At 35.0% G+C, this 26,399-nt stretch overlaps 1 protein-coding gene across 1 annotated transcript in view; it reads left to right on the forward strand.

The window, feature by feature from the left end:
• Nucleotides 1-527: 527 nt before the first annotated feature.
• Nucleotides 528-26,399, forward strand: part of BOLL (boule homolog, RNA binding protein) — a 29,571-nt gene continuing 3,699 nt past the window's right edge. The window contains exons 1-9 of the mRNA XM_069474241.1: nt 528-548; nt 4,568-4,711; nt 7,928-8,019; nt 10,225-10,279; nt 11,559-11,634; nt 15,866-15,993; nt 21,381-21,452; nt 25,129-25,176; nt 25,989-26,117. Of these exons, the coding sequence (XP_069330342.1) occupies nt 528-548; nt 4,568-4,711; nt 7,928-8,019; nt 10,225-10,279; nt 11,559-11,634; nt 15,866-15,993; nt 21,381-21,452; nt 25,129-25,176; nt 25,989-26,117 (765 nt within the window). The remainder of the gene's footprint in view (nt 549-4,567; nt 4,712-7,927; nt 8,020-10,224; nt 10,280-11,558; nt 11,635-15,865; nt 15,994-21,380; nt 21,453-25,128; nt 25,177-25,988; nt 26,118-26,399) is intronic.

A 26,399-nucleotide genomic window follows, 5' to 3' on the forward strand; every position in this document is an offset into this window, starting at 1 on the left:
CACCTCAACCTCTCGAAACCCAGCAGGCCCAGAGGCCAACTTTTCGTCTTCAAAGTCGAGGAGAGGGAAAGGCGTGCTGTACACGGAGCTTTGCATTACGGTTGGCTCTCCCCTCCCCAGCCGTCCGAAAGCAGGCTAGAGCGGTCCCACAACCGAGCCCTCGACCCGCACACCCCACGCCTACCCCGATTTGCTGTGCGCTCTGCCCTGCCACGTCCCGGCTCGGAAACCACCGGCCACCGACGAAACCCGCCCGCCCGCGCCCCTCTTTGGCTTGCGGCGCCCGCCCGCGCTGCCGCCAGCCGCCCGAGGCGACCCCGCCTGTCCCTCCCCGCCCCCCCCCCCCCCGGGTGGCAGGTTCAGGCCCCGGGTCCGAGCCTGCGCTTCTGCAGCTGCCACCGCCGCCGTCGCCGCTAGGGGGAGAGAGTCCCAGTCGGGGAAAAGTGGTGTTGCTTCCTTGGTGTGAGGGTGCTTTCAAACTTTAGGTTTCCTTTCCTTTCCCCCGTTTTTGAAGAGCGGAGAGGAAGATGGAAAACGAGTCCGGGGCGGTGAGTATGGCGATCAAGGCCCTGAGACCCAGGGTAACGGGGAGAATGTGGACCCTGTCCATGAGGGACTGGAAGGGCGACGTGTAGAACCCAAACGCTCGCTACTTTGTTGGGAAGAAACGTGGCCAGGGTGCCCCATGGAGCGCGGCAAAGGGCCGCCCGCCGGCACGTCCGTCTGGTCGAGTCGTGGGGTCGGGAAGGTGCGGCCACCGGGCCTGTACTGGGCGGAGGGAGACAGGCTAGGGGGGACCTCAGAAAGGTCCGGGTGGTTTTGGAGAGGGCGGGTGGCTGCGCCTGTGCACCTGGCTGGGTCCCGGCAAATAAAACGCTTTCCCGCCGAAACTGGGCTTGGCCGCGTCTTCGACGCTCGCTCTTGCCGAACTAGGCCCAGCCGCCCATGGCAAGGAGTTGCCGGGCGGTCGAAACCTCCACTCCCCGAGTAATCACTGGGGGCCGGAAGGTCTGCGAGACCCGGCCAGTGGGGGAGGGGGGGGCGTGTGGCCCAGATCGGAGCCACACACTCTATCGCCCTGAGCTAGCCCGAGCGAGTCGGGGCAGGGCCAGGCTGGCGGACGGGGCTCGGGAGGGCGCCGGACAGGCCTGAGGGGCAGCGGCATGGTGCCGCCGCGCCCCGCCCCACGCCCACCTGCAGCCAATCAACGCGCGCCACGCGTCGGCTGAGGGGCCACCTGCGCATGAGGCTGACCGCGGGGTCGGTGCCGTTGAGGGTTCCCGCCACAGCCGCTGGCGGATTTGTGGGGCAAAATTTCTCGCTGGCTAGCTTTTTTTTCCCTCCCGCACTTTGGTGGGGAGGGGGTGGATCCCCGTGTCAGTGCCCAAGTTCATGATGACCCGAGAGAACCCGAGGAAGTTGTCGCCGCGGCCATTTCCCCAGGCACCTCAACTTGCTGGCCTCGGAGGGGAAGGAGCGCCGAGGCCTTAACTGCGACGGTTAGCTCGCCCTCTTGCTGTTGTCTTCGTTTGCAAAGTAGATGATAGATTTCGAGGTTAATTCTCCAGGGGAGGTGGCAGCGAGGGCCCATTACTTTGGAGGAGAATTTTAATAAACTCTTAAGTGCTGCATGTTTTATCAAGCGGAGGACCCTTATTTCTAATGAAGTAGCAGCCCCTGTTTAGGTGCATACACTTGCAAAATTATTACCCGCCGAATTTGAGTCTGTCTTTGTTGTTTAACTCAATGCATCGCTTACCATCTGTAGGGAACTTAGATGTTGCTTCTACCAGAGCCTTGTTATTGCTAACATTAAAATACTTTCTAGGCTGTTATTCGTACTGTATTTTTCAGCTCTCAGCTTGTTTGGCATATCGTGAACAGGTCCATCCTGAAAAAATGACACATTCGTTTATTTATTCAACAAATATTCATTGAGGACCTTCTATGTACTGTCACTCCTTTAGATGCTGCTGTGAAAAAAGGCAAAAGCCCCGCCCCCATGCATTACATTATAGTGGAAAGAGATAATATACTAAGTAAATTATATAGTATGTTAGAAAATAATAAGTGGTAAGAGAAAATTAAGCAGTTTGAACCCACAATAGAGCAGGAGCCTAAAATAGTAGAGAAAGAAGTGAATTGAGTGTAAAAAGTTGGTATTTCTTTTTTCCCAGTGAATATTCTTTAGTTTTTCAAGATGAAAAAAAAAAAAAAGAAGAAGAAGAAAAGTCTTGGAAATAAAGCACTGTATTCACTTCCATTCATTTCATACCTCTCTCAATGAAAAAGAAGAGTTTGCCTTTTACTTGAGAATAAATGAGTTCAACCATTGAACTCGTTTTTAAGAAGAGAATTTCGTGAAGACTGATTTTTTTTTTAATTTGGCAAATAGGTAATTTTTATACCCTGTAAACAAGTGGGTAGAGAGACAAATATCTACCAGAGGTGAAACATTACAAATCCACAGCTGAAAAATACTAAGCATCCCGGAATCATCCATTCTGAGCATTGTACCCTACTGAGTAGAGTGACTGAAGTTAACAAATAACCTCCAAGTGCCCAGAGAAGAAGCTGTGAGATTGGATTCCCAACTTTTTTTTTTTTTTTTTTTAAGAGACAGGGTCTAGCTCTGTTGCCCAGGCTGGAGGGCAGTGGCAGATGATAGCTCACTTCAGCCTGGAACTCCTGGACTCAAGCAATCCACACACCTCAGCCTCTCAAATTACAGGCATGAGCTACTTCACTCAGCTCACCCAATTTCTTTAACTGGAAACTACAACATAGTAATTATTAAATGTGATGACTTTTCTGTGGTTTAAAAAGAAGTATTTATGAACTCCCTTATTAGGGAATATATTTTTCCCACCTTAATATTGGATGGGGAAGAGAGCCCATAAGGTCTAGCTTATAGCTCACTTGTCACCACTGGCCTAGTCATTTCTTTGTACTTCTTGCAGAGCTTAATTTAGGCATCATGGTTTTATTGGCCAATGAAGCGGGACAGCAGAACAAATATGAAAAAGAACAATTTTATTATCTAAGTTGGAAATTCATTTTGATGTGTTTATTTCTCAGATAATTGAATTATGAACTTTAAGCTTTTTGATGCAATAACTTAGTATGTTAGAAATCTGTTCGGTGTTTACAGAAGGAAAATAATTAGCAAGTTCTGGGATCAGTTTCTCTTTAAAACTCTATTCTCAAGTCTTGTTTTTTCCAATAATACCTTAAGAGTTTTAATTTTGCCATTGTGCAATGTATACATTAATATATGTTTATTAAGATTAAAATTTAGGCCCTCTGATATAGACTTGTGAACATATGGATATGTATGTATAAACATTTATACCTATAGGTCCAGCATGGTGGCTCATGCCTATAATCCTAGCACTTTGGGAAGCCTAGGTGGGAGGATTGCTTGAGGCCAGGAGTTCAAGACCAGCCTGAGCAAGAGTGAGACCCTAGCTCTACAAAAAATAGAAAAATTAGCCAGGCATGATGGCACACACCTGTAATCCCAGCTACCTGGGAGGCTGAGGCAGGAGAATCATTTGAGCCCAGGAGTTTGAGGTTGCAGTGAACTATGATGACGCCACTGCACTCTAGCCGGGAAAACAAAACAAAACAAATCCAATCTTCAAATCGACAAGTACACTTTCAGGCTGAAAATGGTGAACATGAATGTCAGAGTTTATTAACTTGTCAATGCCCCTTAGCCAAAGACCACCATGGACACATATTATTTAGTAAAGTTGGGTCTGTTAACTTATTGGAGCAAGGAAGAATATACACCACGGGGACTCTCAGAGCATGTGAGAAAGAACTTATTATAGAATTTAGGCTTGTATTAGGGATTTTAGAGAGGATTTAAAGAAGAAGGGCTTTACTTAGGAATATATGTTGTCAGGGAGTAATTCTGTGATCGAATGTGTTAATTCTTACCTAAAAGGCAGGAAAAATGGATCAAGGTTAAAGCTGTGATTGATAAAGGAAGACTAGTCACTCATATCAGCCAGGATAGAGAGATGTTTGGTCATTCTTGTGTTTGGGCAATGCCTTTGCTTTTGTCAGTGTTCATACGTGATTATGGAGTGCCTTGTTTTTATCTTGATCCATCAGTCACAAAGTGATCTGATGTTGGTGTTCTGTTAGGAAGAGAACGCCACAGCCTAGCTGTGAGTGCCAGGCCAACTCCTAACACCACCAGGGACTAGTTAGATTGTGCCAGACCAGCTCCCAGCTGTGCAGGGCTGCTTTTTTCTTTCACAAACATCTTTATGAGTTTAATGTTCCTCCTCAATAATTAAGTAATTTATTTAATAATAATTAATACAAGTATATTTAAATAATATATTTAAGATCTTCTTTATTGTGGAGTAGATTCTGTTTCCTATATTTTTTGTTGCCCCACAAAGCTATTAGCTCTAATTATAATTTTCCTAACATTAAAGTCTAAAATACTACATTTTGCCTAAATGACTCACCTTTTGGAAAGATATGTATTTTCAGCCTGTATCAATACTTACACCCAGTACTAAAAGTTTAAAAGAATTTTATTTTACAGCAAACATCAAATCAGACGAAAACAGATTCATTATCTCCATCCCCTAATCCTGTGTCACCTGTGCCTTTGAATAACCCAACAAGTGCCCCAAGATACGGAACAGTGATCCCTAATCGCATCTTTGTAGGAGGAATTGACTTCAAGGTACCTGTTTTTATGCATGCAAACATAGTGTATTTTTTGTAGAATTTTTTATTTTTCAGAAATTGTTTCTTTGTACAACTATAAAATAATGATTAATAGGTTTGGCCGGGCGCGGTGGCTCACGCCTGTAATCCTAGCACTCTGGGAGGCCGAGGTGGGCGGATCGTTTGAGCTCAGGAGTTCGAGACCAGCCTGAGCAAGAGCGAGACCCCATCTCTACTAAAAATAGAAAGAAATTATATGGACAGCTAAAAATATATAGAGAAAAAATTAGCCGGGCATGGTGGCGCATGCCTGTAGTCCCAGCTACTCGGGAGGCTGAGACAGGAGGATCGCTTGAGCTCAGGAGTTTGAGGTTGCTGTGAGCTAGGCTGACGCCACGGCACTCACACTAGCCTGGGCAACAGAGAGAGACTCTGTCTCAAAAAAAAAAAAAATGATTAATAGGTTTCAAATAGTCTTAATATAAAGAATCTTTTCAACAATTATGTAAGCTAAATAGAGTATATGCAATTGTCCAATTTCAAATGCAAGGAAATTGAGGCTTATTGATTTGCTGTAGGCTGTTAGCTACTTTGTGGCAGAGTCAGACCAGAATCCTAGTTTTCTGATTCATAGCTCCGTATTCTTTATGTCACCATACCAAATTAATTATACTTTCTAGCCTAATACTCCAAAGCCCAAATAATGGGTGATTATAATTTTCAAAAGAAGACTCAATTTAAAAAAAATCTTAGACGTATGAAATCCTATATCTTTATGCCAACCTTTATCTCGGGTAACTGAACAACCTCCTAGACTTCCATCTTTTGTAAATTACTTTTCGTGATAGAATTTAGAATTTGATCCCAAGAAAAGGCCTGTATCCTTATCAGAATAAAGCATCTTAGCAGTAATATATTTAAATCATTTAATCAACCATTTCACTCTTTCAAAGAAGCTTAGTTTGTGAGATGATTTGCAGCACCCTCATGTAGGAGATAGTAGTAAACACCTACAAGAAAGGCGTGCATAGACATTTTAAGCGGAATACCCTTATTTCCAAATGGATATGTAGAAGAATTTCTAAGCTTCCATATTACATATTAGAAATTATAGGTAAAGTTATCTTTTTTAACAACAAAAAAAAACCCTCCTGTGCCATTAGGTGTGATATTTGACATTTATAACTCACTATGTCTGTATAATCAATCTGTCACAATTTGGGTGTAGTTAATTTTTCTTGCACAAGAGAAATTTTACACTTAGTATATTTGCAAAAATAATGAATCTTAAGCAAGCATATGATTGTTTAACTAAAAATAAGGTAAGAAAAATTATTTCTTATAAAATGTTTATTTTTAAAAAGATTTTTTTGTATCTATGTAAAATATTAATGGCTGACCAGAAATATTCAATTTGGGTATTCTTGTTCAGAATTCATTTATATTAGTATAGCTTAACATATTTTTAAAAATAAATTATCAGTAAATGTATTTATATGGCCAGATTATTCTAACTTACTGAAGCCCATCGGCTGCAGTATGAACTTTGGAGGCCATTGTTAGAATACAGCCGTAGCTTTAAGGTAACTGCTAGGGTTCTCTCCCTTATATTTACACATTTTTTAAAACCATAGATAAATGCTAGCAAGGAAATAGTTTACTGTAGTAGCAAGTAGTCTCTTTTTAACCTCTTATTTTTAGAAGCCTACAGACTTTCCTCTTAATGTTTAATTATCTTGACTTTCTGTCTCCTTTTCAACAAAGAAGTAGAGCTGCAAAATTGAGCTGATGATTCTTCTACCAGAGGATAGTTTGAATTAATTTGTTTTCAAATCTCTAATAGCAGTCTTTATTCTGGCATTGATTCTATATTCTATTAACTGAAATAAAAGGCATTCAGTTATTCTTAAATTAAATTAGTATTTGTCATTATCTAGTTTAGCAGGCTTTATGTTACCACCTAAAAGCCAATAATGTATATAAGTAGGTGTTGAACTGAAAAAGCATACCTCTGCTTTAAGGCATATCTTTTTTCCACTTATATAAAGAAATTTTTTGGCCGGGCGTGGTGGCTCATGCCTGTAATCCTAGCACTCTGGGAGGCCGAGGCGGGAGGATAGCTCAAGGCCAGGAATTTGAGACCAACCTCAGCAAAAGCGAGACCCCGTCTCTACTAAAAATAGAAAGAAATTAGCTGGACAACTAAAAATATATAGAAAAAATTAGCTGGGCATGGTGGTGCATGCCTGTAGTCCCAACTACTCGGGAGGCTGAGGCAGAAGGATCGCTTAAGCCCAGGAGTTTGAGGTTGCTGTGAGCTAGGCTGACCCCACGGCACTCTACCCCGGGCAACAGAGCGAGACTCTGTCTCCAAAAAAAAAAGAAAGAAAGAAATTTTTTTTCCTAGGGACATTTAAAGTTACTCACAGAAGCAAATAGTTGCAGCTAAACCAGAAAATAAAATTGCAGTGAATTTAATGTCAATATTCCAGGAAAAGGTGATACGAGCTTATTATCAGACTATTTCAATTGAAACCAGATATGCCAAAACTGTCTTTGTAGCCATCTTGTACATTTTAAGTCTAATTATGATTTCAATCTTTATTTTGAATATCATCGTAATGTCTGCATCTAGCTGAAATGTATATTGAGTACAAAGTGTCTAATAACTTTAAATCTTATAATCACTCCATTGTTATCACAAGTTGAATTCAGTGGTTTTTCTAAAAGTGAAATATGTCACTTCCTTAAGACCTGATTCTTCCTAGAGATGAGGCTGATTAAAATAGAGTGACTGGTGTAGGCCAACATAACATAATGCCACTGCCATGACTGTCAGCTTCTCTGAGCTATGAGAGCCAATAGTAAAATGCCTTTACTATAGAGATAGCATGCCTAATCCAAATTGGGTTTTTAAAACTGGCCAACTAGAAAACAAGAATCATTTAAAGGTTCCTTTAAATATTGAGCTTTCTTTGTAGTTTTAAAATAATTCAGCTTAAAATTTTTTGATTGGTATATAATAGTTTAACAACATAGCTACAGCAAATATAGCAAGGTATTTATACTGATTTTAATAACCTAGTGGTTTCATGCACTGTTTTGATGATGAGAGGCATTCTTCATCCATATTACTATCTATAACTTTTTCTCTCTCCAAAACAAGTGTAAGAGTTATTCATCTTTTATCAATTAAAAAATATTTTTAATGTTTTCTTTTTTATGCCATTAGACAAATGAAAATGATTTAAGAAAATTCTTTTCCCAGTATGGGTCTGTAAAAGAAGTGAAGATTGTAAATGACAGAGCTGGAGTGTCCAAAGGGTTAGTATTACTATAGATGGTATAGAGAATTAACAACTGTATTTTTATTGGATCACTAGGTTTTGTATATTAATTTACTTTGGTTCCATTTTTTCAACGGAGAATATCATGCCCTCTTCTTTCTGCCCCAACTTTTGGTTTCCTATGTATTTTGTGCGTGCATACATGCATATTTTGGAGAGAGGGGACACTATAATATTCCGTAATTGTGAAGTTATTCTTGCAAAGGCTGAGGGACCATTCATTGTTAGGCAGAAAGCACTTGATGTTGAGTAGCAAATGTACTTTGGCTAAGGAACCAGAAGCTAAAGGAATCGGATACTTTTGAAATAGTATCCCTGCTTTAGACTATAGAGAGCTTTATTTGGAAATAGTTGACCCCAAGAAATGTCTGTAAATTGTACTTCAGAGACCTATTTAGGAAACTGTTAATAATATGGGAAATACAACTCTAATGAGAATGATTTTTTTGTGTGTTTTGTTTTTTTGTTTTTTGTTTGGTTTCTGAGACAGAGTCTTACTCTTTGCCCCAGCTAGAGTGCAGTGACTCATCATAGCTCGTTGCCACCTCAAACTTCTGGGCTCAAGAGATCTCCAGCCTCAGCCTCCCAAGTAGCTGGGACTACAGGCATGCATCACCACATCCGGCTAATTTTTCTATTTTTTGTAGAGCCAGAGTCTTGCTCTTGCTCAGGCTGGTCTCAAACTCCTGACCTCAAGCAATCCTTCCACCTCGGCCTCCCGGAGTGCTAAGATTACAGGCGTGAGCCACTGTGCCGGGTGAAGAATAATTTTTAATTGCCATATCAATGAGAATGAAATTTGAAAAGAAAGCAGTAGATTGTGTCTTGAAATGTGTAGAGCTGTTTCAGTAGATTGCCATGTGTACAAAAGCCAAATTTCAGCACTATGTAAAAGGTAGTTTACATAGTGTGCTCACTTAAAGAGTTTGACCGCAAAGTTAAAAGAATATAGACAAGGCAGTGAAGGACCGTATTTGTTTTCTTGAGAGTCAAGACTTAACATATTTATAGGCATAAGACAAGGGACCAACGAGTTGAATAGAAAACAGTATTACTGAGAAATAATATTTAAGTATGACACGTGGATACTCTGGAAGATATGGGATCAACAGAGAGGTTATTTTTTAAACAAATGAAATACTTCCTCAGACTGCCAAACAATATTAAAATGAAGATGATTGTACCTCTTTTGTTTGGCTAATAGAATTTGCAACATTTTGGTAATATCCACTTCTTATCATTGAAAAACACACATGGAAATGAAAACTGTATTTTATGCCTTTTCCACTGGGTGGTATATGTGTTCTACCAGAAAAAATTAATGCATTTGATTTCATTTAATGTTTGGGCAAACAGAAAAAGAGAAATTCCTTTTGTTAAAAGAAGAAACTTTATGTATAATGCAATAATTATAAATTGAAGAAAATAGTAGTCAAGATATTTAACATTACTGAGAGAGTTTCCTCAAATTATATAAATAGAAATTAGGCTTTGGGAGATATACTTTTTATTTCATTTGTTTCCTTTTACTCTACCTGTTTTGGCTTTTTGGACATAGCACACATCATGTATATGTATTTGTACCTTGAACATTATATGAATTGTGCTTGAAGGTAATTATATATGAAAATTAGATATAAAAATCTTGGTTGTACATATTTTTAACTGATATTATTTGGGAAATATGCTAATAATTGTATTACAGTTTATATATGCTAATAATAATTAAATAACACATTTGAATAGTCATTTACTCATACAAGGAATTATATTGTGTTGAAAGTTTTAATTTTTTAAAGTTTTTTTTTCTACTTTGATTCTTCTAAATAAGCCAAACTTCTTTTATTTTAAAAGGAGATTATCGCTCTGGACTGAAATTCATTGCATCCCAATTTTTAAGCGAGAACATTAATCTCTCATGCTTTTCTTCCTTACATACAGCCGAGGGCTGAAACTGTTTCAAGATTCCAGGTTTTCCATTTTTTCTTTTAGTCCCCTGATTGTAAGAAGAGGTGACAGTGTTAAGCTATGAATGATTCTTCTAAGATTCTCATGCTGTTGCAGCATAGAATGATGCTTATTCCTACAGTGGCTCAGTCTTATAGAATAAATTTTTATATTTTATTATAATTAATGTAATGTTCAAAGAAAATAATTAGTAATAATTAATGCATTTACTTAGGTATGGTTTCATCACTTTTGAAACACAAGAAGATGCACAAAAAATTTTACAAGAGGTATGATCTTTTTATGTATTTAATTTCATTTTTAGAATGTCTTTCTTTGAAACTAAACCTTTAATTTTAATAGTAGGGTTCAAGTACAAATGATCAATTGTTAAAAATACTTATTTGTAACTTAAGATTGGCATTGGTCCCCAAAAAACTATCTGAATAAGAACAAATTCTAAAATCATTACATGAGTATGGTTGTGAAGTTATAAAATAATTTTTCACTTTATTTGCTTAAACTAAGAACATGGGTATTAATGCAAAGTATTAGTAGCATTTTGAATTCCTATAAAACACTGCAAACACGGGTTCCTAGAGTGAGGTTATTTCTCTCCTGTGAAGTTTATGTAAACTAAGGAAGTCTATAGCCTGCAGCTCAGTTAATAAGTTTAAGCTATGGCAAATGTAACATTTAACTTTTTTAGAAAAAAGTGCACTTTGAATTGTATATTATTAAAATTGTATACAGTTGTTTCTCGTTATTTGTGGGAGTTATGCTCTATAAAGTTGCCCCTAACACTGAACTACTGTTCCTAGGGGAAAAACAGAGTGAGGAATCTCTGGTCACAATATTGCCATCAATCAATCAATACATAACCTTATTTTATGTGTGTTTCTATTTAAAGACACCGTATATAATAGATTACTAATTCATTAACATTGAACGCACAGCCCACAGCAATACAATTCATGCCTAAATTAAGCACATCTAATATATATTTTCTCCATAAGGAATATGACAGTCTTTTTATGCTTAGGAACACTAGCCAGAACTTCAGCCCTACATTTGGGGGCCATTTTAAATAACAAAATCACCAAAAAAAAAAAGATCAAAAATGCAGAAAGCATGACACTAAATAGAAAGCTCTCTCTTACAGTGTAAGTGAAACAAGAGAAAGCATTGCCTTGACTGACCTCAGCTGGGAAAGTGTGCATCAGGCTGCTCAATTTTTTGGCTACTTTGTGCGTGTCCGCTTTTAACCTCAAACTTGCCATGAGTATTGATTTTGGTGTTTCAAATGAATTTTAGCAAATGGGAAAACTCACAAATAGGCAATCCATGAAAATAAAGAGTAACTGTATTACAAATAAGGAATTAAGGTCAGAGCATTGGAACCAAGACTCAGACTCAGATCTATTTGAATCCAAAGACTACCCTTTCCACTATGCCTTGCTGCTTTCGAAGAATGTTATAGTCTGAATTTTTTAAATTCTTTCTCACTAGTTTTTCCTTATTGGTTTTATAAATAATAGTTCCAAATAATTTATTTTTTCTTTATTTTAGGCTGAAAAACTTAATTATAAGGATAAGAAACTGAACATTGGTCCAGCAATAAGAAAACAACAAGTAGGGATCCCTCGTATGTATTGAGAACTAATATATTTTTCAATATTTTTATATGGCTCTTTTTTTTGGTTAGTTGGTCTTTGTTGTTTTGGTTTTTGGGAAGGGGAAAAGCAATGGTTCTTTTTTGAAATATTAGGCTTTTTATAGAACTTTGTTTCTTAATGTTTTTATTTAATAAAGTTATTTTAGCAAAGTTGGTGGTCCAATAAATATTTCTTATCACAAATAAATATATCTTAGTTTTTTTCCCCAGGGAAAAATTTAGATAAATAATGATGCTTAAGTATATTCTATACAGTTCTTGAAAGGAAAAATATGATGACAATATTTAAAATAATAAAAGTAATGAGAATTTAGAATTACTAATGAGAAATTTTTCTAATTAGAAAAGTAATTTAAAATTAACCAGTAAAAATACTGAAAGTGAAAATGTAGAATCAATATCAGATATATGATACGTACTGTAACCCAACCACATGTCATAATTGTATCAGAGGAAACAATCCCTAAAGAATTAGGAATGAGCTAAGTTATGTGTGTACCTTCCTCAAATTTCTGTAATACTTTCAACTCTACTCTTGTTTTAACTCTTCCCATTTATTAAATCAGGCAACTTTATAGTTAACTTTTTACCTATAATGTTGGTTAAAATCTCTAACAGAGTGTTTGGCTAGATGGAGAAATTTGACATAAGATTAGAAACTAACTTTTTTTTCTTAACCACATCCTAGTGTTGAGTGGGATGTTTCAAACATTGAGTAGTTTAATTTCAACTTAATATTTGCTAATTTAAGAGATAACCAAAGCGTCCCCAGTAGATTGATACAAAATGGAATGCATTAAATACAAATATGGCAGAACGCGCAATATTTTTAGACTACCGTTGTTACTAGCTATAACTTGTAGTAATGGTTCTTTAGCCCATTATCACTAGCAGTAGGTACTAAGTAGTAATGTTCATATTATGACCCACCAGTTGCTAAAATAGAAAATAAATCAGCACTATGCTGAATGCTTTCAGATACACAAATAGTTTTTTTTTAAGAACTACTCAGTGTAAGGATCAGTGTTATGGGTTTTCATTTATTTCATTTAGTCTTCACAGAAACCCATGAAGTATTATTAACCCTATTTTTATAAATAGAAAAGTCATCAGGGACTTTGGGAACCTAACAATAAATAAATATTACACATAATCTATGAATAGCTTAATCCTTTATATATTCCTTAAAATAGTTGGGAATTCCTTGATATCACTCCTGGCCACACTTTTCTTGCCTGTGTTATTGCTACGTGTCCTTCAAAGTAATATCTGCATTCCTTTTAAGATGTTCTATAAGTCATATTTGTCAGTTACACAAAGTAGTCTTCCTTTTTCCCATGTTCAGTGAAATCTCATTGAACACTAATAATAGCAATAGCTAACAACATCTGCACAGCACCTTACGGTTTGCAAAGAACGTTCACACATTCTCGTTTGAGTTTTGCATAGTGAACCTGTTACGAGATGTCTCTTGATGTCGATGCTAAAAGTGTTAGAATCTTTAAATCACTAGAGTCATTGAATATGATGTAGTATTGAATAGTGCACTGACTAGGGGGAGGATTTAGATGTGCTGCATTTCAAGCCGTGTGTAATTATCAAAATGGGGGGCGTGCGTTCTTTAGCCACTTGAATCAGATTTACTTTTGTAAATGATGCTTTTCTAACCATTGTCTGGATGGATTTTGTATTCATTATATTCTAGCCTGTAATTTGTATAAATTTATCATCTGTTGTCATTAAAAAAGTGTCTGTAATGCCAAAAAAAAAAAAAGAAAAGAAAAAAAAGAAAAGTCAGTCTTAGGAAAGTAAAGTTGTTGTTTTAAAAATGTTTCTGGTGAAATACTCCTAAAGGTAGAGGAGAATTCATCTTGGCATGTGTGAGTCTAACGCAATGCAGCATACCAGAATTGCAAATTTTCTTTAAAGTCTCATGGTTTATGTAAAAACTTAATGCATAATTTGCATCTGTTCCATGATATCACATTATTTATTTGAATATAAAAATGTTTCCCCAAAACAATTGTTTGAATAAAACTGATTCTGTAAGAAGATCACTATATTTAGCCTCTGCCTTTTCTATTTCCTGGCATACCATTCCATACCCAAATCTGAGATGTGTGGGGTTAAATAACTTAACCAAATGGTGAGTAGTAGCCTTAGCCTTCAAATCCAGGACTGTTTGATTTCAAAGCTCTTTTTTTTCTTTTCTGCAAAGAAAAATAGATATTAAAAGTACATTTACAAAATACAAGGAATTCTTATCTTAATTTTATCTCAAATTTGTTACTTCTTTCCATCTCCATTATCAACACCCTAATCCCAGCTAACCACTTTGCTTACCTTGTGGAAGTGCCCTAACTGGTCTCTGAATCCAGTCTTGCTACCTTCCAATCCATTCACAAGGCAGCCAAAGTGATCTTTCAAAAGTGTACATTTTATCATATTATTCTCAGCTTATTTTGAGCTATTCTTCCCTCTTCTTTTTGTGCTGTAGCCATCTAGCCTTCTCTCAGAACATACCATACTCTTCTTCTAGAAGAGTATACTGTTTCCTTTACCTAGAATGTGCTTTGCCATCTTATTCATTCTTTAAAGCTCAGCCAAAGCATCATTTTCTCACAAATGTTCCATACATATGGGTTTATGGATATTTTATATATATAAAATAATTGAAATGTTCAGTATAGTACCCTATACTGTACAGTACAGTACCCTATACTACCTCCTCATTTATTTATCAAAATTGTATTTGATTAATTAATCATGTAATTAACTAATGACTGTCTCCCCTACCAGAATCTAACTTCTGCGAGGATACAGACCATGCCATGTCCAATTTTTTAATTTTTTGCTGTATTACTAGAGCCCAGTTAAATGCCTTAAAATAGTATGCACTCAGGATTTATTTATTTAACAGATAAACCATGGTTGATTGATGCTTTGGGGGGAATCCATGAACCTCCTGAATTGTGTGCAAAATTTTGTTTGACTTATATATTTCTGAGAAAAAGGTCCATGGCTTTCATCAGATTCTTAAAAGGATCTGATTAAGAACGACTAACATAAAAACAGTAACAATACTATATCAAATACAATTAAAATGTAAAAGCTGAGGAGCAGTAGTGTGCTATTTAAAATGGTAGGCCAGTGCGACTTAGTATGATTTGCAGACAGCATCAGTTCACTTGGGAGCTGTCAAAATGCAAATTCTTAGGCCCTATCCCAGACTTACTGATTCAAAATCTCTGAAGATGGGTCCCTAGAATTTGTATTTGAATCGACTACTTAGGTGATTCTAATGTATGTTAAATTTTGAGAAGCACTAGTATAGTGGAAGGAGAATTGTCAGTTTCAGTAATTTATATGACCTCCCTGGCCAAGTAGTTAATCTAACTTGGCTTATGTAACTTTTACAGTCTCCTACAAGATAAAAATAATAATAAATATATACATATATAATTTGTTGGTTTGGGGTGGGGTTTTTTGGACATAACTTGGCCTGGGAAAAGAGATTGGGACCCCAGATCAGCCACATGAAGACTTGCAGTCATGTTTGCAACAGCAGCAGTTGTTAGCAAAAGGAGACTGAATAGGGAATAGATAATAGAAAAGAGAGGTAAAAAAGAGAATTTTAGTATAAATGAATGCTTGCTGGTAGTAGACCCAAAGAATTAGTAGAATTGGTAGAACCAAAACGTCTTCAGGAAAGAAGAATCTTCTCCAGTTTCACTGCCTCTATCATCTTTGAACTTTTACAAGTGAAAGGTCTAGCCAAGATCTTAGGAACTTTTCTACAGTGTCTATAGTTTTCAAGTAACTCTAAATTATATAAAATTTATATTTGTAAAAATAATGATTTAGCTGATAATAATTTAAATTGTTAAGCTCTGTGCTTCATGTTTCATTATACTGGTATTAGACTCTGAATTGGTGAATTTTTAGGATTTCTTATTAACATTGTTTCTTTTTCTTTTAATCACCTTAAAGCTAATAAAAACTCTAATATAGTGAGTTTGAAAACACATGCTTCAAAAATACTTTACTATAAGGAATTTTTAAAAAATACTAGTGATATTCAATTTTTACTGTAGCTATGTAGGTGTGTGTTGAGATAAATATTTTTCTTAAGTGTTCAGAAAAGACATTTTTTAAAGTTAAATTTAACATTTCAATTATTATTATTTAATCTTTGCTTTAGGTTCTAGTGTAATGCCAGCAGCTGGAACAATGTATTTAACAACTTCAACTGGATATCCTTACACTTATCATAATGGTGTTGCTTATTTTCATACTCCAGAGGTAACTTCTGTCCCACCACCTTGGCCTGTAAGTAATTTCATTTAAGAAGGGTGTCCATCTATTACTGTCACATTTTTTTAAATATTTGGTTTATTTCTAAAATATTTCAACCACAATTACAAATAATAATATAACGCACATGTACCCACCACCCAAATTTAACAGAGGTGAACATTTTGATGTATTTACTTAAGTTCTTCTTAAAGAAAGGAATAAAAGATGACATTCGGGTCTCCTTACCCCCATTCCCTTACCCTCTTTTCCTCTTCAGAAGCAACCAGAATATCTTTCCTGTCCACTTTGTGTTTTTACTACAAATGTATATATTCTTAACCGATACATAGTACTGCTTTGCTGGTTTTTAAACACTATATAAATAATCTGGTTTTTCTATTCCACATTATGTTTTTGAGATCAAACCATGTTGATCCTTTTTTAAATTATACCCTGATCCTTCTATATTTAGTTCACTTATTTTACTATTTTATAATATTCTGTTATATGAGTGTACTACAATTTTTTAGATTCCTTTAGTGATGGAAATTTTAAGTTTTTTCTACAAACAAGGCTGCATTGAACATCTAGATCTTGTATGTATTATATGAGAGTTCTAGGGCAGTGGTTTTGTAAGGTTTTGCTTATATGTCCTCTGAAATTTTTTTTGAAAAATTATGAATACACTCACTCATTTTTAAGTTGATATCTGAAATTTATCATGTTTAAATAGTTTAGGCATGTTGTATATTGCAGATTAGCTTTAAATATATTTTACCAAAACTTTGTTCCTATAGATTTAACTGATTTTAATAATGAAAGTGTCTGCTCTATAATTCAGTTAACAAAACTAGTCAACCAGATAAAACTAGTCAACTGAGTAAAACTTACTTTATATTAGAAAATTCTGACTTTATTTTTAGAGTCAAGTAAATGAGTTAATATGTATCCATGTGACCATCAGCTAAATTAAGTTTGTTCCTGGGATGAAATAAGGTACCATCTCTCCTTTAACATTTCTTATACAAACTTTTTTCTTTGCCTTCTCCTATTTCTCAGGACATTGCCTTCTTAAATTGTGTATTCGTTTGATGCACTGTTGGTGTTTATATTCCAGAAGAAAGCATTATAACAAGATCCAGAAGGAGTGAGAAATACACCTTTATTTAGGGAAGGAAAAGGGTTATAGTGAAAGGGGAGTTTTTTAAAAGAAGAATGCATACTACACAGACATGTTCACAGGCAGATCAAATCAGGAAGGAATACATACAAAGTTTACAATCCAAAAATTGGTACTCTTAAAGTTATGCATGCCCTGGATCACTGGAAAATTTTTGTGCTCCCCTAGTGTACGTTGGTCTAGGCTAGGATATGTGGACAGAATTAGAAGTTCACATTCATGAAATATGCACATTTTTCACTAGATGTTGCCAAATAGCTTTTGAAAGTTTACACTCTAGTCAACAGTTTATGAGAGTTTTAATTTTTCCATAACCTGCCTATCTTTAAAATTACTAGATTTTTACATTTATGCTAATATTATATAATGGTATTTTTCTTTCCATTTGCCTAAATACTGGTAAGATTGAACGTATTTTCATATATTAATATTTATTGGCCATTCTAGTTTCTTCTGTGAACTGCCTGTTCATAGCCATCATCTATTTTCCATTTTGTAGGTTGTGAATATCTTTTTCCAATTTGTGTCTTTTCCATTAACTTGATTTTTTCTCATAAAAAAATTATGATTTTTTTTCTTTGTTTTAATGTTGACAAATGTATTAATGTTTTTCTTTATAGTTTCAGCTTCTCGTGTCTTGGTTTAAAAGAATTCTTTATTATAATAAGAATATAGATATTCTATGTTTTATTTTTAAAAGCTCTAGTGTTGCTACTTTTCATACCTAGATTTTAAATCTTGAATTTATGTATTGTCTAACCCATTCTTTTTCTAGAATTTTGAAATGAATCCCAGGTCAAATATTATACCAAGTTTCTATGTGTGTGGATCTCTTCCTGGGCTCTCTATTTCTATTCCATTTGTGTATTTGTTTGCTCTGCCGAATTCTGTTTTAATTACTGTCACTTTATAATGAGTCTTGAAATCAAATAGGACAGATCCTCTCACTTTGTTCTTCAGGAGTCTCTCATCTATCCTTGAGTCTTTGCTTTTATAAAAGTATAAATTTTGTAATTCAGCTTGTTCAGTTCTGTGAAAAGCCCTTGTTAGGTTTTTATTAGAATTGTGTTATATATGCAGATTAACTGGGAACATTTTGGTATTTTATAATATCGAATCTTACCATGCATGAACATGATACATCTCTCCATTTACTTAGATCTTCTTTTATTTCCATCCATCAAAAAAACTTTTTGTTCTCCATAAAAAAAAAACTTGACATCTTTTGTTAAATTTATTCTTGGTACCCTATAGTCTTTGTTGCTTTTATTAATATTATTTTTAAGTCACATTTCCTAATAGGTTGTAGCTGATGTATTTACCCATTTCCTTTGGGTAAATACCCAGTAGTGGGATTGCTGAATCAAATGGTAGATCTGAGTTTAGTTCTTTGAAAAATCTCCACATTGTTTTTCATAGAGGTTGTACCAATTTGCAGTCCCACCAACAGTGTATGAGCGTTCCTTTCTCTCGGCATCCATGCCAGCATCTATTGTTTTTGGGCTTTTTAATAAAAGCCATTCAAACAGGGATAAGATGCTATCTCTTTGTGGTTTTAATTTGCATTTCCCTGATAATTAGTGTCTTGAGCATTTTTTCATGTGTTTGTTGGCTGTTTGTCTGTCGTCTTTTGAAAAACTTCTGTTCTTGTCTTTTGCCCACTTTTTAATGGGGTGGTTGTTTTTTCGTTGCTGATTTGTTTGAGTTCTTTGTAGATTCTGGATATTAGCCCTTTATCAGATGTATAGTTTGTGAATATTTTCTCCCATTTTTTAGGTTGTCTTTTTGCTCTGCTGATTATTTCCTTAGCTGTACAGAAGCTTTTCAATTTAATCAAGTCCCATTTATTTAATTTTGTTGTTGCTGTAGTTGCCTTTGGGGTCTTAGTCATAAATTCCTTGCCTAGGCCAATATCTAGAAGAGTTTTTTCTACATTTTATTCTAGAATTCTCATGGTTTCATGCCTGAAATTTAAATCCTTTATCCATCTTGAATTAATTTTTGTAAGTGGTGAAAGATAGGGGTCCTGTTTCACTCTTCTGCATGTGGCTATCCAATTTTTCCAGCACCATTTATTAAATAAGGCTTCTTTTCCCTAGTGTATGTTGTTGTCTACTTTGTCAAAGATCAGTTGGCTGCATGTAGATGGTTTTATATCTGGGTTCTCTGTTCTGTTCCATTGGTCTGTGTCTCTATTTTTGTGCAAATACCATGCTGTTTTGGTTACTACAGCCTTGTAGTATAGTTTGAAGTCTGGTAATGTGATGTCTCTAGATTTGTTATTTTTACTTAAGATTTAAAGAAATCTATTCGGGCTATCCAGGCTCTTTTCTGGTTCCAAGCAAAGCATAGAATTATTTTTTCTAGCTCTGTGAAATATTACGTTGGTATTTTGATGAGGATTGCATTGAATCTGTAAATCACTTTAGATAGTATGGACATTTTAACAATGTTGATTCTACCAATCCATGAGCATGATATGTTTTTCCATTTATTTGTATCATCTATGATTTCTTTCCTCAGTCTTTTGTAGTTCTCCTTGTAGAGATCTTTCACCTCCTTGGTTAAGTGTATTCCTGGGTATTTTGTTTTCTTCATAGCTATTGTGAATGGTATTGAGTCTCAGCTTTACTGCTACTGATGGATAGAAATGCTACTGATTTGTGTACATTGATTTTGTAACCTGAGACTTTGTTGAATTTATTTATCAATTCCAGGAGTCTCTTGGTGGAGTCTTTGGGGTTTTCTAGATAAAAGATTTTATCATAAGCAAAAAGAGATAATTTGACCTCCTCTTTCCCTATTTGGATATCCTTTATTTCTTTCTCTTGCCTGATTGCTCTGGCTAGGACTTCCAGCACTAGTTGAATAGAAGTGGTGACAGTGGACACTCTTGTCTTCTTCCAGTTCTTAGGGGGAATCCTTTCAATTTTTCCCCATTCAGTATAGTGTTGGCTGTCGGTTTGTCATATATGGCTTTTAAAATTTTGAGACACTTTATAAGCTTTAGAAGATACCCTTAACCAGAGTTTCCCAACCTTCTCATTTTGGACCAGATAGTTTCTGTGTTGTGGAAGGTAGTTCTGTGCATTGTAGGATGTTTGGAAGTGTCCCTAGCCTTCCTGTAGTTATGGCAACCAAAAATGTTTCCTAACAGTGCCACATGTTCCCTAGGGGGCAAAATCACCCATGGTTGAGAAGTACTGCCTTAAATCAATTAAAGAAGTTATTTTCTATTCTGTTTGCTAAGAGTTTTTATCATAAAAAATTTAATTTTGACAAATGCTATTTCTATATCTGCTGAAATTATAATTTTTCTCCTTTAATCTATTAATACAGTAAATTACATTATTAGTTTCTAATGTTAATCTTTGGTACAGTTTTTCTCAGAATATCATAGTCTTTGAATAGTACAAAACTATGATACTTTTCTTCAGTTTGGAGAAGGTGAACATTAAAACAAAACAACATAAGTTAGATCCCATGTTAGAAATTGAATTTTAATTGCTATATTAGTGCTGATTTTACCTATCTTACTATACAACTTGCCTGTTTTATTAGTGATCTGGTTTTCAGTTTGGGGCTTAGTCTTTAACTTTGACTAATCAAGTGTTACTTATACTTTCTTCAGACATAGATAAATCACTTATAAGGTTATTAGATGATTAACACATTTAAATTTCAAATTACTGATATAACAGAATTTGACAGATGCTTCAATAAAAATGTATTTTATTTAGTTAAATGTATAACAAGGGAATTCAATGTTGATTATTTGTAAGTAGTGGGAAAATCAAATATGATTATTCATTCAATTCTAAATGCTTTTGTAAACATTAACTGTCTACTGCTGGTCCCCACAATGGGAATAGGCAGTGTCACACTAAATCTAGCTGTCATTTTCCTCTAAATATTCTCTTAGAACTGTATTCTCATAATCTTTGGAGCTGATACATTTCGGACTAAAAGCAACTTTTCTAGTGGTTGCTTTAGCATTACTGTGGAAATGAAACCACACAGAAGTATAATGGAAATACTGTGATTATTTTAATTAGTAAAATTAGTAGAGTTGGTAATAATATTAATAAGAGGTAGAAAATACATTTCTAATCTAAACCATAAGTTGACTGGGTTTAGGTAATCATTTGAGATAAATTTTATTATGAGCTATTTTTATTATGAGCTATGTTTTTAAATTCAGCCTGAAATAATTTTTCTATTTTTCTTTCCTCTTATATAGTCACGTTCTATATCTAGCTCACCTGTGATGGTAGCTCAGCCTGTTTATCAGCAACCTGCATATCACTACCAGGTAAATATGAAATTACAATTTAAATTCTCTCTGATACTTTTAAGTCCCTTTTCAGATAACTTTCATTTATTTCTTTCTCATGTAACATTTCTACTAATTAAAAAGAGATAATTAAACCGTGATAACAGGGTTTTTTTTCTTTTTTAATGAGAAAATTAAACAGTGTCATACAAGAAGATAAAGTGTTTGCTGCCTTTTACCAAATGTAATGAGGTCAGTTTTGCTCCCCCTTGCTAACATTTAATCTAAAAAGTCTTTAGCAATAATTCTCAAAGTAAGATACAGGTATTAGACCATAATCTGATTTTTTAATGTACTGTTAACATTATGTCAGTTTCTTACTATGTTATACTTAACATAACATATATTAAAATTAGTAAGATATTGTGGTTTATTATATATTATGACAGCCTTTTTTAGTTAACCAGCACTCTTCATCAATTCTAGTAGGAGACTGGGGATAACTAAACTATAATGCCAGACCATTTTGGTCTATAGCAGGGTCATCAAACTATGGTTTGCAGACCAAATGCAACCAGCAGCCTGTTTTTGTAAATTAAGCATTATTGGAGCACAGTTTACGTATTGTCTATGGCTGCTTTTGTGCTATAGTGGAAGAGTTGAGTAGTTGCAAGAGAGAGCTTATGCCTTGCAAAGCTTAAGATATTTACTCTCTAATCCTTTATTTTTTTTTTTTTTTTTTTTTTTTTGAGACAGAATCTCACTCTGTTGCCCGGGCTAGAGTGAGTGCCGTGGCGTCAGCCTAGCTCACAGCAACCTCAAACTCCTGGGCTCGAGCAGTCCTCCTGCCTCAGCCTCCCAAGTAGCTGGGACTACAGGCATGCACCACTATGCCCGGCTAATTTTTTCTATATATATTTTTAGCTGTCCATATAATTTCTTTCTATTTTTAGTAGAGATGGGGTCTCGCTCTTGCTCAGGCTGGTCTCGAACTCCTGAGCTCAAACGATCCGCCCACCTCGGCCTCCCAGAGTGCTAGGATTACAGGCGTGAGCCACCGCGCCCGGCCTACTCTCTAATCCTTTATAGAAGAAAATTGCCAACCTGTAGTCTATAGCATTCACATGTAAAATCATTCTTTCATACCTCTGGAATAGATGAGCTTTTTATTTCTGTTATTTTTTTTCTTTTTGAACTTTTAAAATAGACCCATATGAAATGTTAAGTTCAGGTTACTAGACTCCTTTTTACTATTAGATCTGGTTTGGGGGAGATTAGTTATTTTTTAATTCTATTACCATGCTAAATATAAAAGTAAAATGTTTCCTTCACTTACTAAAAATGAAACTAACTATGGCATTTATTTAAAATATATATGTAGTATGACTTTTCCTAAACTATCTCAGAATTTCAGCAGAGGCCCCAAAGACAGATCATTAGGTACCAAATCATTTGATATGACAGGGCAAAAAATTGTGAAACCAGTTTTGAGACTTTTAGCTGATTGTCCACTTTGAACACATATGAGAGATGATGGAGATTGATATGGGAGATTGGTAACAAGGCTTTCTTTAACAAGAGAGTTGTTAGAATGCTTTGGCATTTTCTCTCCTCCCCAACCAGTGAACTGATTACATAGGGCAGTAGCTCACTTGACACATCTGTATTCTGGAAAGTTTCTAATACACTTTAATTTTATATTTTGACTCTGGTTTTCTGCTTGACACAAATTATAAAATTGAAGGTGTGTTGCCTAGACATACTCAGGAAAGATTTTGATACCAATTTGTAACATGATAACATTTTGTAATATAAAAGTCATTTCACTTTATGTATTTCTTTTCAGTTACATATTCATTATCATTCTACCCTTAAAATTGCCACTTTGATAAGAATCTTTCTTTGTTCTTTCTTTTTACAAATTCTGAGATTGATGCTTTCATCAGTGTTTGTTAGTCAAAGCAGGTAATCCATCGTTTAGTTGACATTTACCTCCTTCATGTTATTTCACACTTCATAGGTAGACAGTGATTTCATTTATCTAACAAGTTCATGTATCAATCATTCTATTTCAAGTTCTTTATTAAAGTATTTTCTTAAGAGATTATACATTATCCTGACCTTTTGAACATAGTATATAGAACATAGACTTTGTACTATATTGGTCATTATTTCAATATATTGATATCATTCTTTAGCAGCTGAAGGGGTCAGCACTAAATTTACAGTGATCTGGTTTAGATGGTAGACCCATGGAATGATCTTATTCCTTTTTTCTCTTTTTTGACTTTAATAATGAAAAAAGACTTTATTAAAACAATAACAAGAATAAAACATTCATTATTAGGAAATAATAGTTATCTTAAGAAATAAAAAGTCTATCTTTTATATTGTCATCTTACCATAAGTACCTTAAATAAGTTGACCTTTTTTAATAATAGCTTTATTTAGATATAATTCAAATACTGTACAATTCACCTGCTAAAATTATATAATTGAGTGGTTTTGCCAAATTCAGAGTTGTACAACCATACCACAATCGATTTTAGAACATTTAAATCACATCTCCCCCACAAAAATATCTTACCTGTTAGCAGTTACTTCTCTTTTTCCCCCATCCCAGTCCTAGGCAATCCAGTCCTAATCCATTTCTTTGTGTTATAGATTTGCCTATTCTGGATATTTCATATAAAAAATCATACAATATATGGTCTTTTGTCACTGGCTTCTTTCGGTTAATGCAATGTTTTCAAGATTTATTTATGTGATGGCATGTATCAGTAATTCATATCTTAATAATATCCTATTGTATGGATATACTGTATCATATTTTGTTTATCCATTCATCAGATAATGGACATTTGGGTTGTTTCTACTTTTTGACTGTTATGAATAATGCTATGATGAACATTTGTGCATAAGTTTTTATATGAGCATGTTTTCATTCTCTTATACCTAAAGTAGAATTGCTGGGTCATATAGTAATTCTATGTTTAACTTTTTAAGAAAGTGTCAGACTATTTTCCAAAAGGGCTGCACCATTTTATATTCCACCATCAGAGTATGAGGGTTCTAATTTCTCCACATGCTTGTCGACACTTACAAAATCTACCTTTTTGATTATAGCCCTCCTAGCAGGTATGAAGTGGTATCACATGGTGGTTTTGATTTGTATTTCTCTGAAGACTAATGATGTCAAGCATCTTTTCATGAGCTTATTGCCCAGATGTGTATCTTCTTTGGAGAAAAGTCTATTCATATCGTTTACACATTTTTAAGTTAGGTTGCATGTCTTTTTATTATTGAGTTGTTTGAATTATTTATATATTCTTGATATAAGTTCCTTATTTTTCTCCCATCCTGTCAGTTATATTTTAACTTGCACAAAAGTTTTGATGAAGTACAATGTATTTTTTCTCTTGTTGCTTTGTTGTTTGTGCTTTTGTTGTCATAATTTTAAAACCATTTTGTAATTCAAGATCACAAAGATTTACACCTATGTTTTATTCTAAGAGTTTTATACTTTTAGCTCTTACATTTAAGTCTCTGATCCATTTTCAGTTAATTTCTGTATATGGTTTGAGTTAATTTTTATCTATGGTTTGAGGGTCCAACTTCATTTTTTTGCATGTAGATATCCAGTTTTAACCTTTGTTTATAATCTGGGTGGTTTTTGTTTCTTGGTTTTCTTTTTTTTTTTTTTTTTTCATTTTAGGCCCCTGCACAGTGTCTACCAGGACAGTGGCAGTGGGGTGTTCCTCAGGTAAATATTAACTTTCAGTATCTAATTTAAAATCCTTCTTTCATTGTATTCTTGTGAAGACTGCATGAATGTGAAAGGAAAAATTGATTTGAGACCTTCCTCTTCTATTTATTAATTGTCATTCCTTTGGCAGTTCATGTAATCACAATATCCTCAGTTTCTTCATTTGCAAAATGGATATAGTGATACTGTACCTTTGTAAGTTTCTTTACATGATTTTTGTGAAGATCAAATGAGATTATGTTACTGAAAACATTTTATAAATAAGGGAATACTGTATAAATATGAAAAATTACTTTTTGCTATTAGTATTATTTGAAAATTTAGCATTTGTCTAGCTTTACTTCAGATTTTGCTTAAGTTTGACTTATGCTCCTAAGTAAGTATTCTATTTTCCAACTTCTGGTAACAAATAGTATACCACCAAAAAGGCATTTTCCCACTTCTATGGGAAGTCACAAAAGTGAGAGTAAACATTTATGCCAATTTAAATACCATAGGTCATATTGTTACAACCTTTAATGGTGATATTAATATATCCATAATTATCATCTGAATTTATATGTGAGATCCTGAGGCACTGAGAACTTTTAGTACTTACCAGTGATAAAGTTCTTTAATGACATCTACACAATTGGAATTTATATCAACCCGGAGTTCCTACTCTGTTGCTAAGATACTTCTAGGCTATCCCTGAAAAAGAATTTTAGGAAAATATGAAACAAATATTTCTCTCATCTGTTCGGTAAGTCATTTGGTTTAACAGAAATAACCAATCATATTTGAAGTAGACATATGGTTTTGTGTTTTAGTCTCCTGCCTCTTCTGCTCCATTCTTATACCTGCAACCTTCTGAGGTTATTTATCAACCAGTGGAAATTGCACAAGATGGTGGATGTGTTCCTCCTCCACTGTCTCTTATGGAAGCTTCAGTTCCAGAGGTATGTATTGGTCTTAAAGTAACTGATCTATAACTACCTCATCTTAACATTTATTTCTTTTTCTCTTTTTAAAATTTGTTTAAGACTATCATTGAAACTGCTTCATCTTATGTTTTCGTTGATTTCTTCACATCTCTTCCCCTTTTTTATATCTAAGAATGCTTCATCTTAAGTCTTCTTCACAAACTAGTTCTAGTTTGTGAACCATTCTTCAAATCAGCTGTTCACTCCGCTAGGCTAATCTTTGACTCAGGCTCTTTGAAATAGGAAAATACCAAATGC

Source organism: Eulemur rufifrons, chromosome 1, assembly GCF_041146395.1.
Source record: "Eulemur rufifrons isolate Redbay chromosome 1, OSU_ERuf_1, whole genome shotgun sequence".
Taxonomy (NCBI): Eukaryota; Metazoa; Chordata; class Mammalia; order Primates; family Lemuridae; genus Eulemur; species Eulemur rufifrons.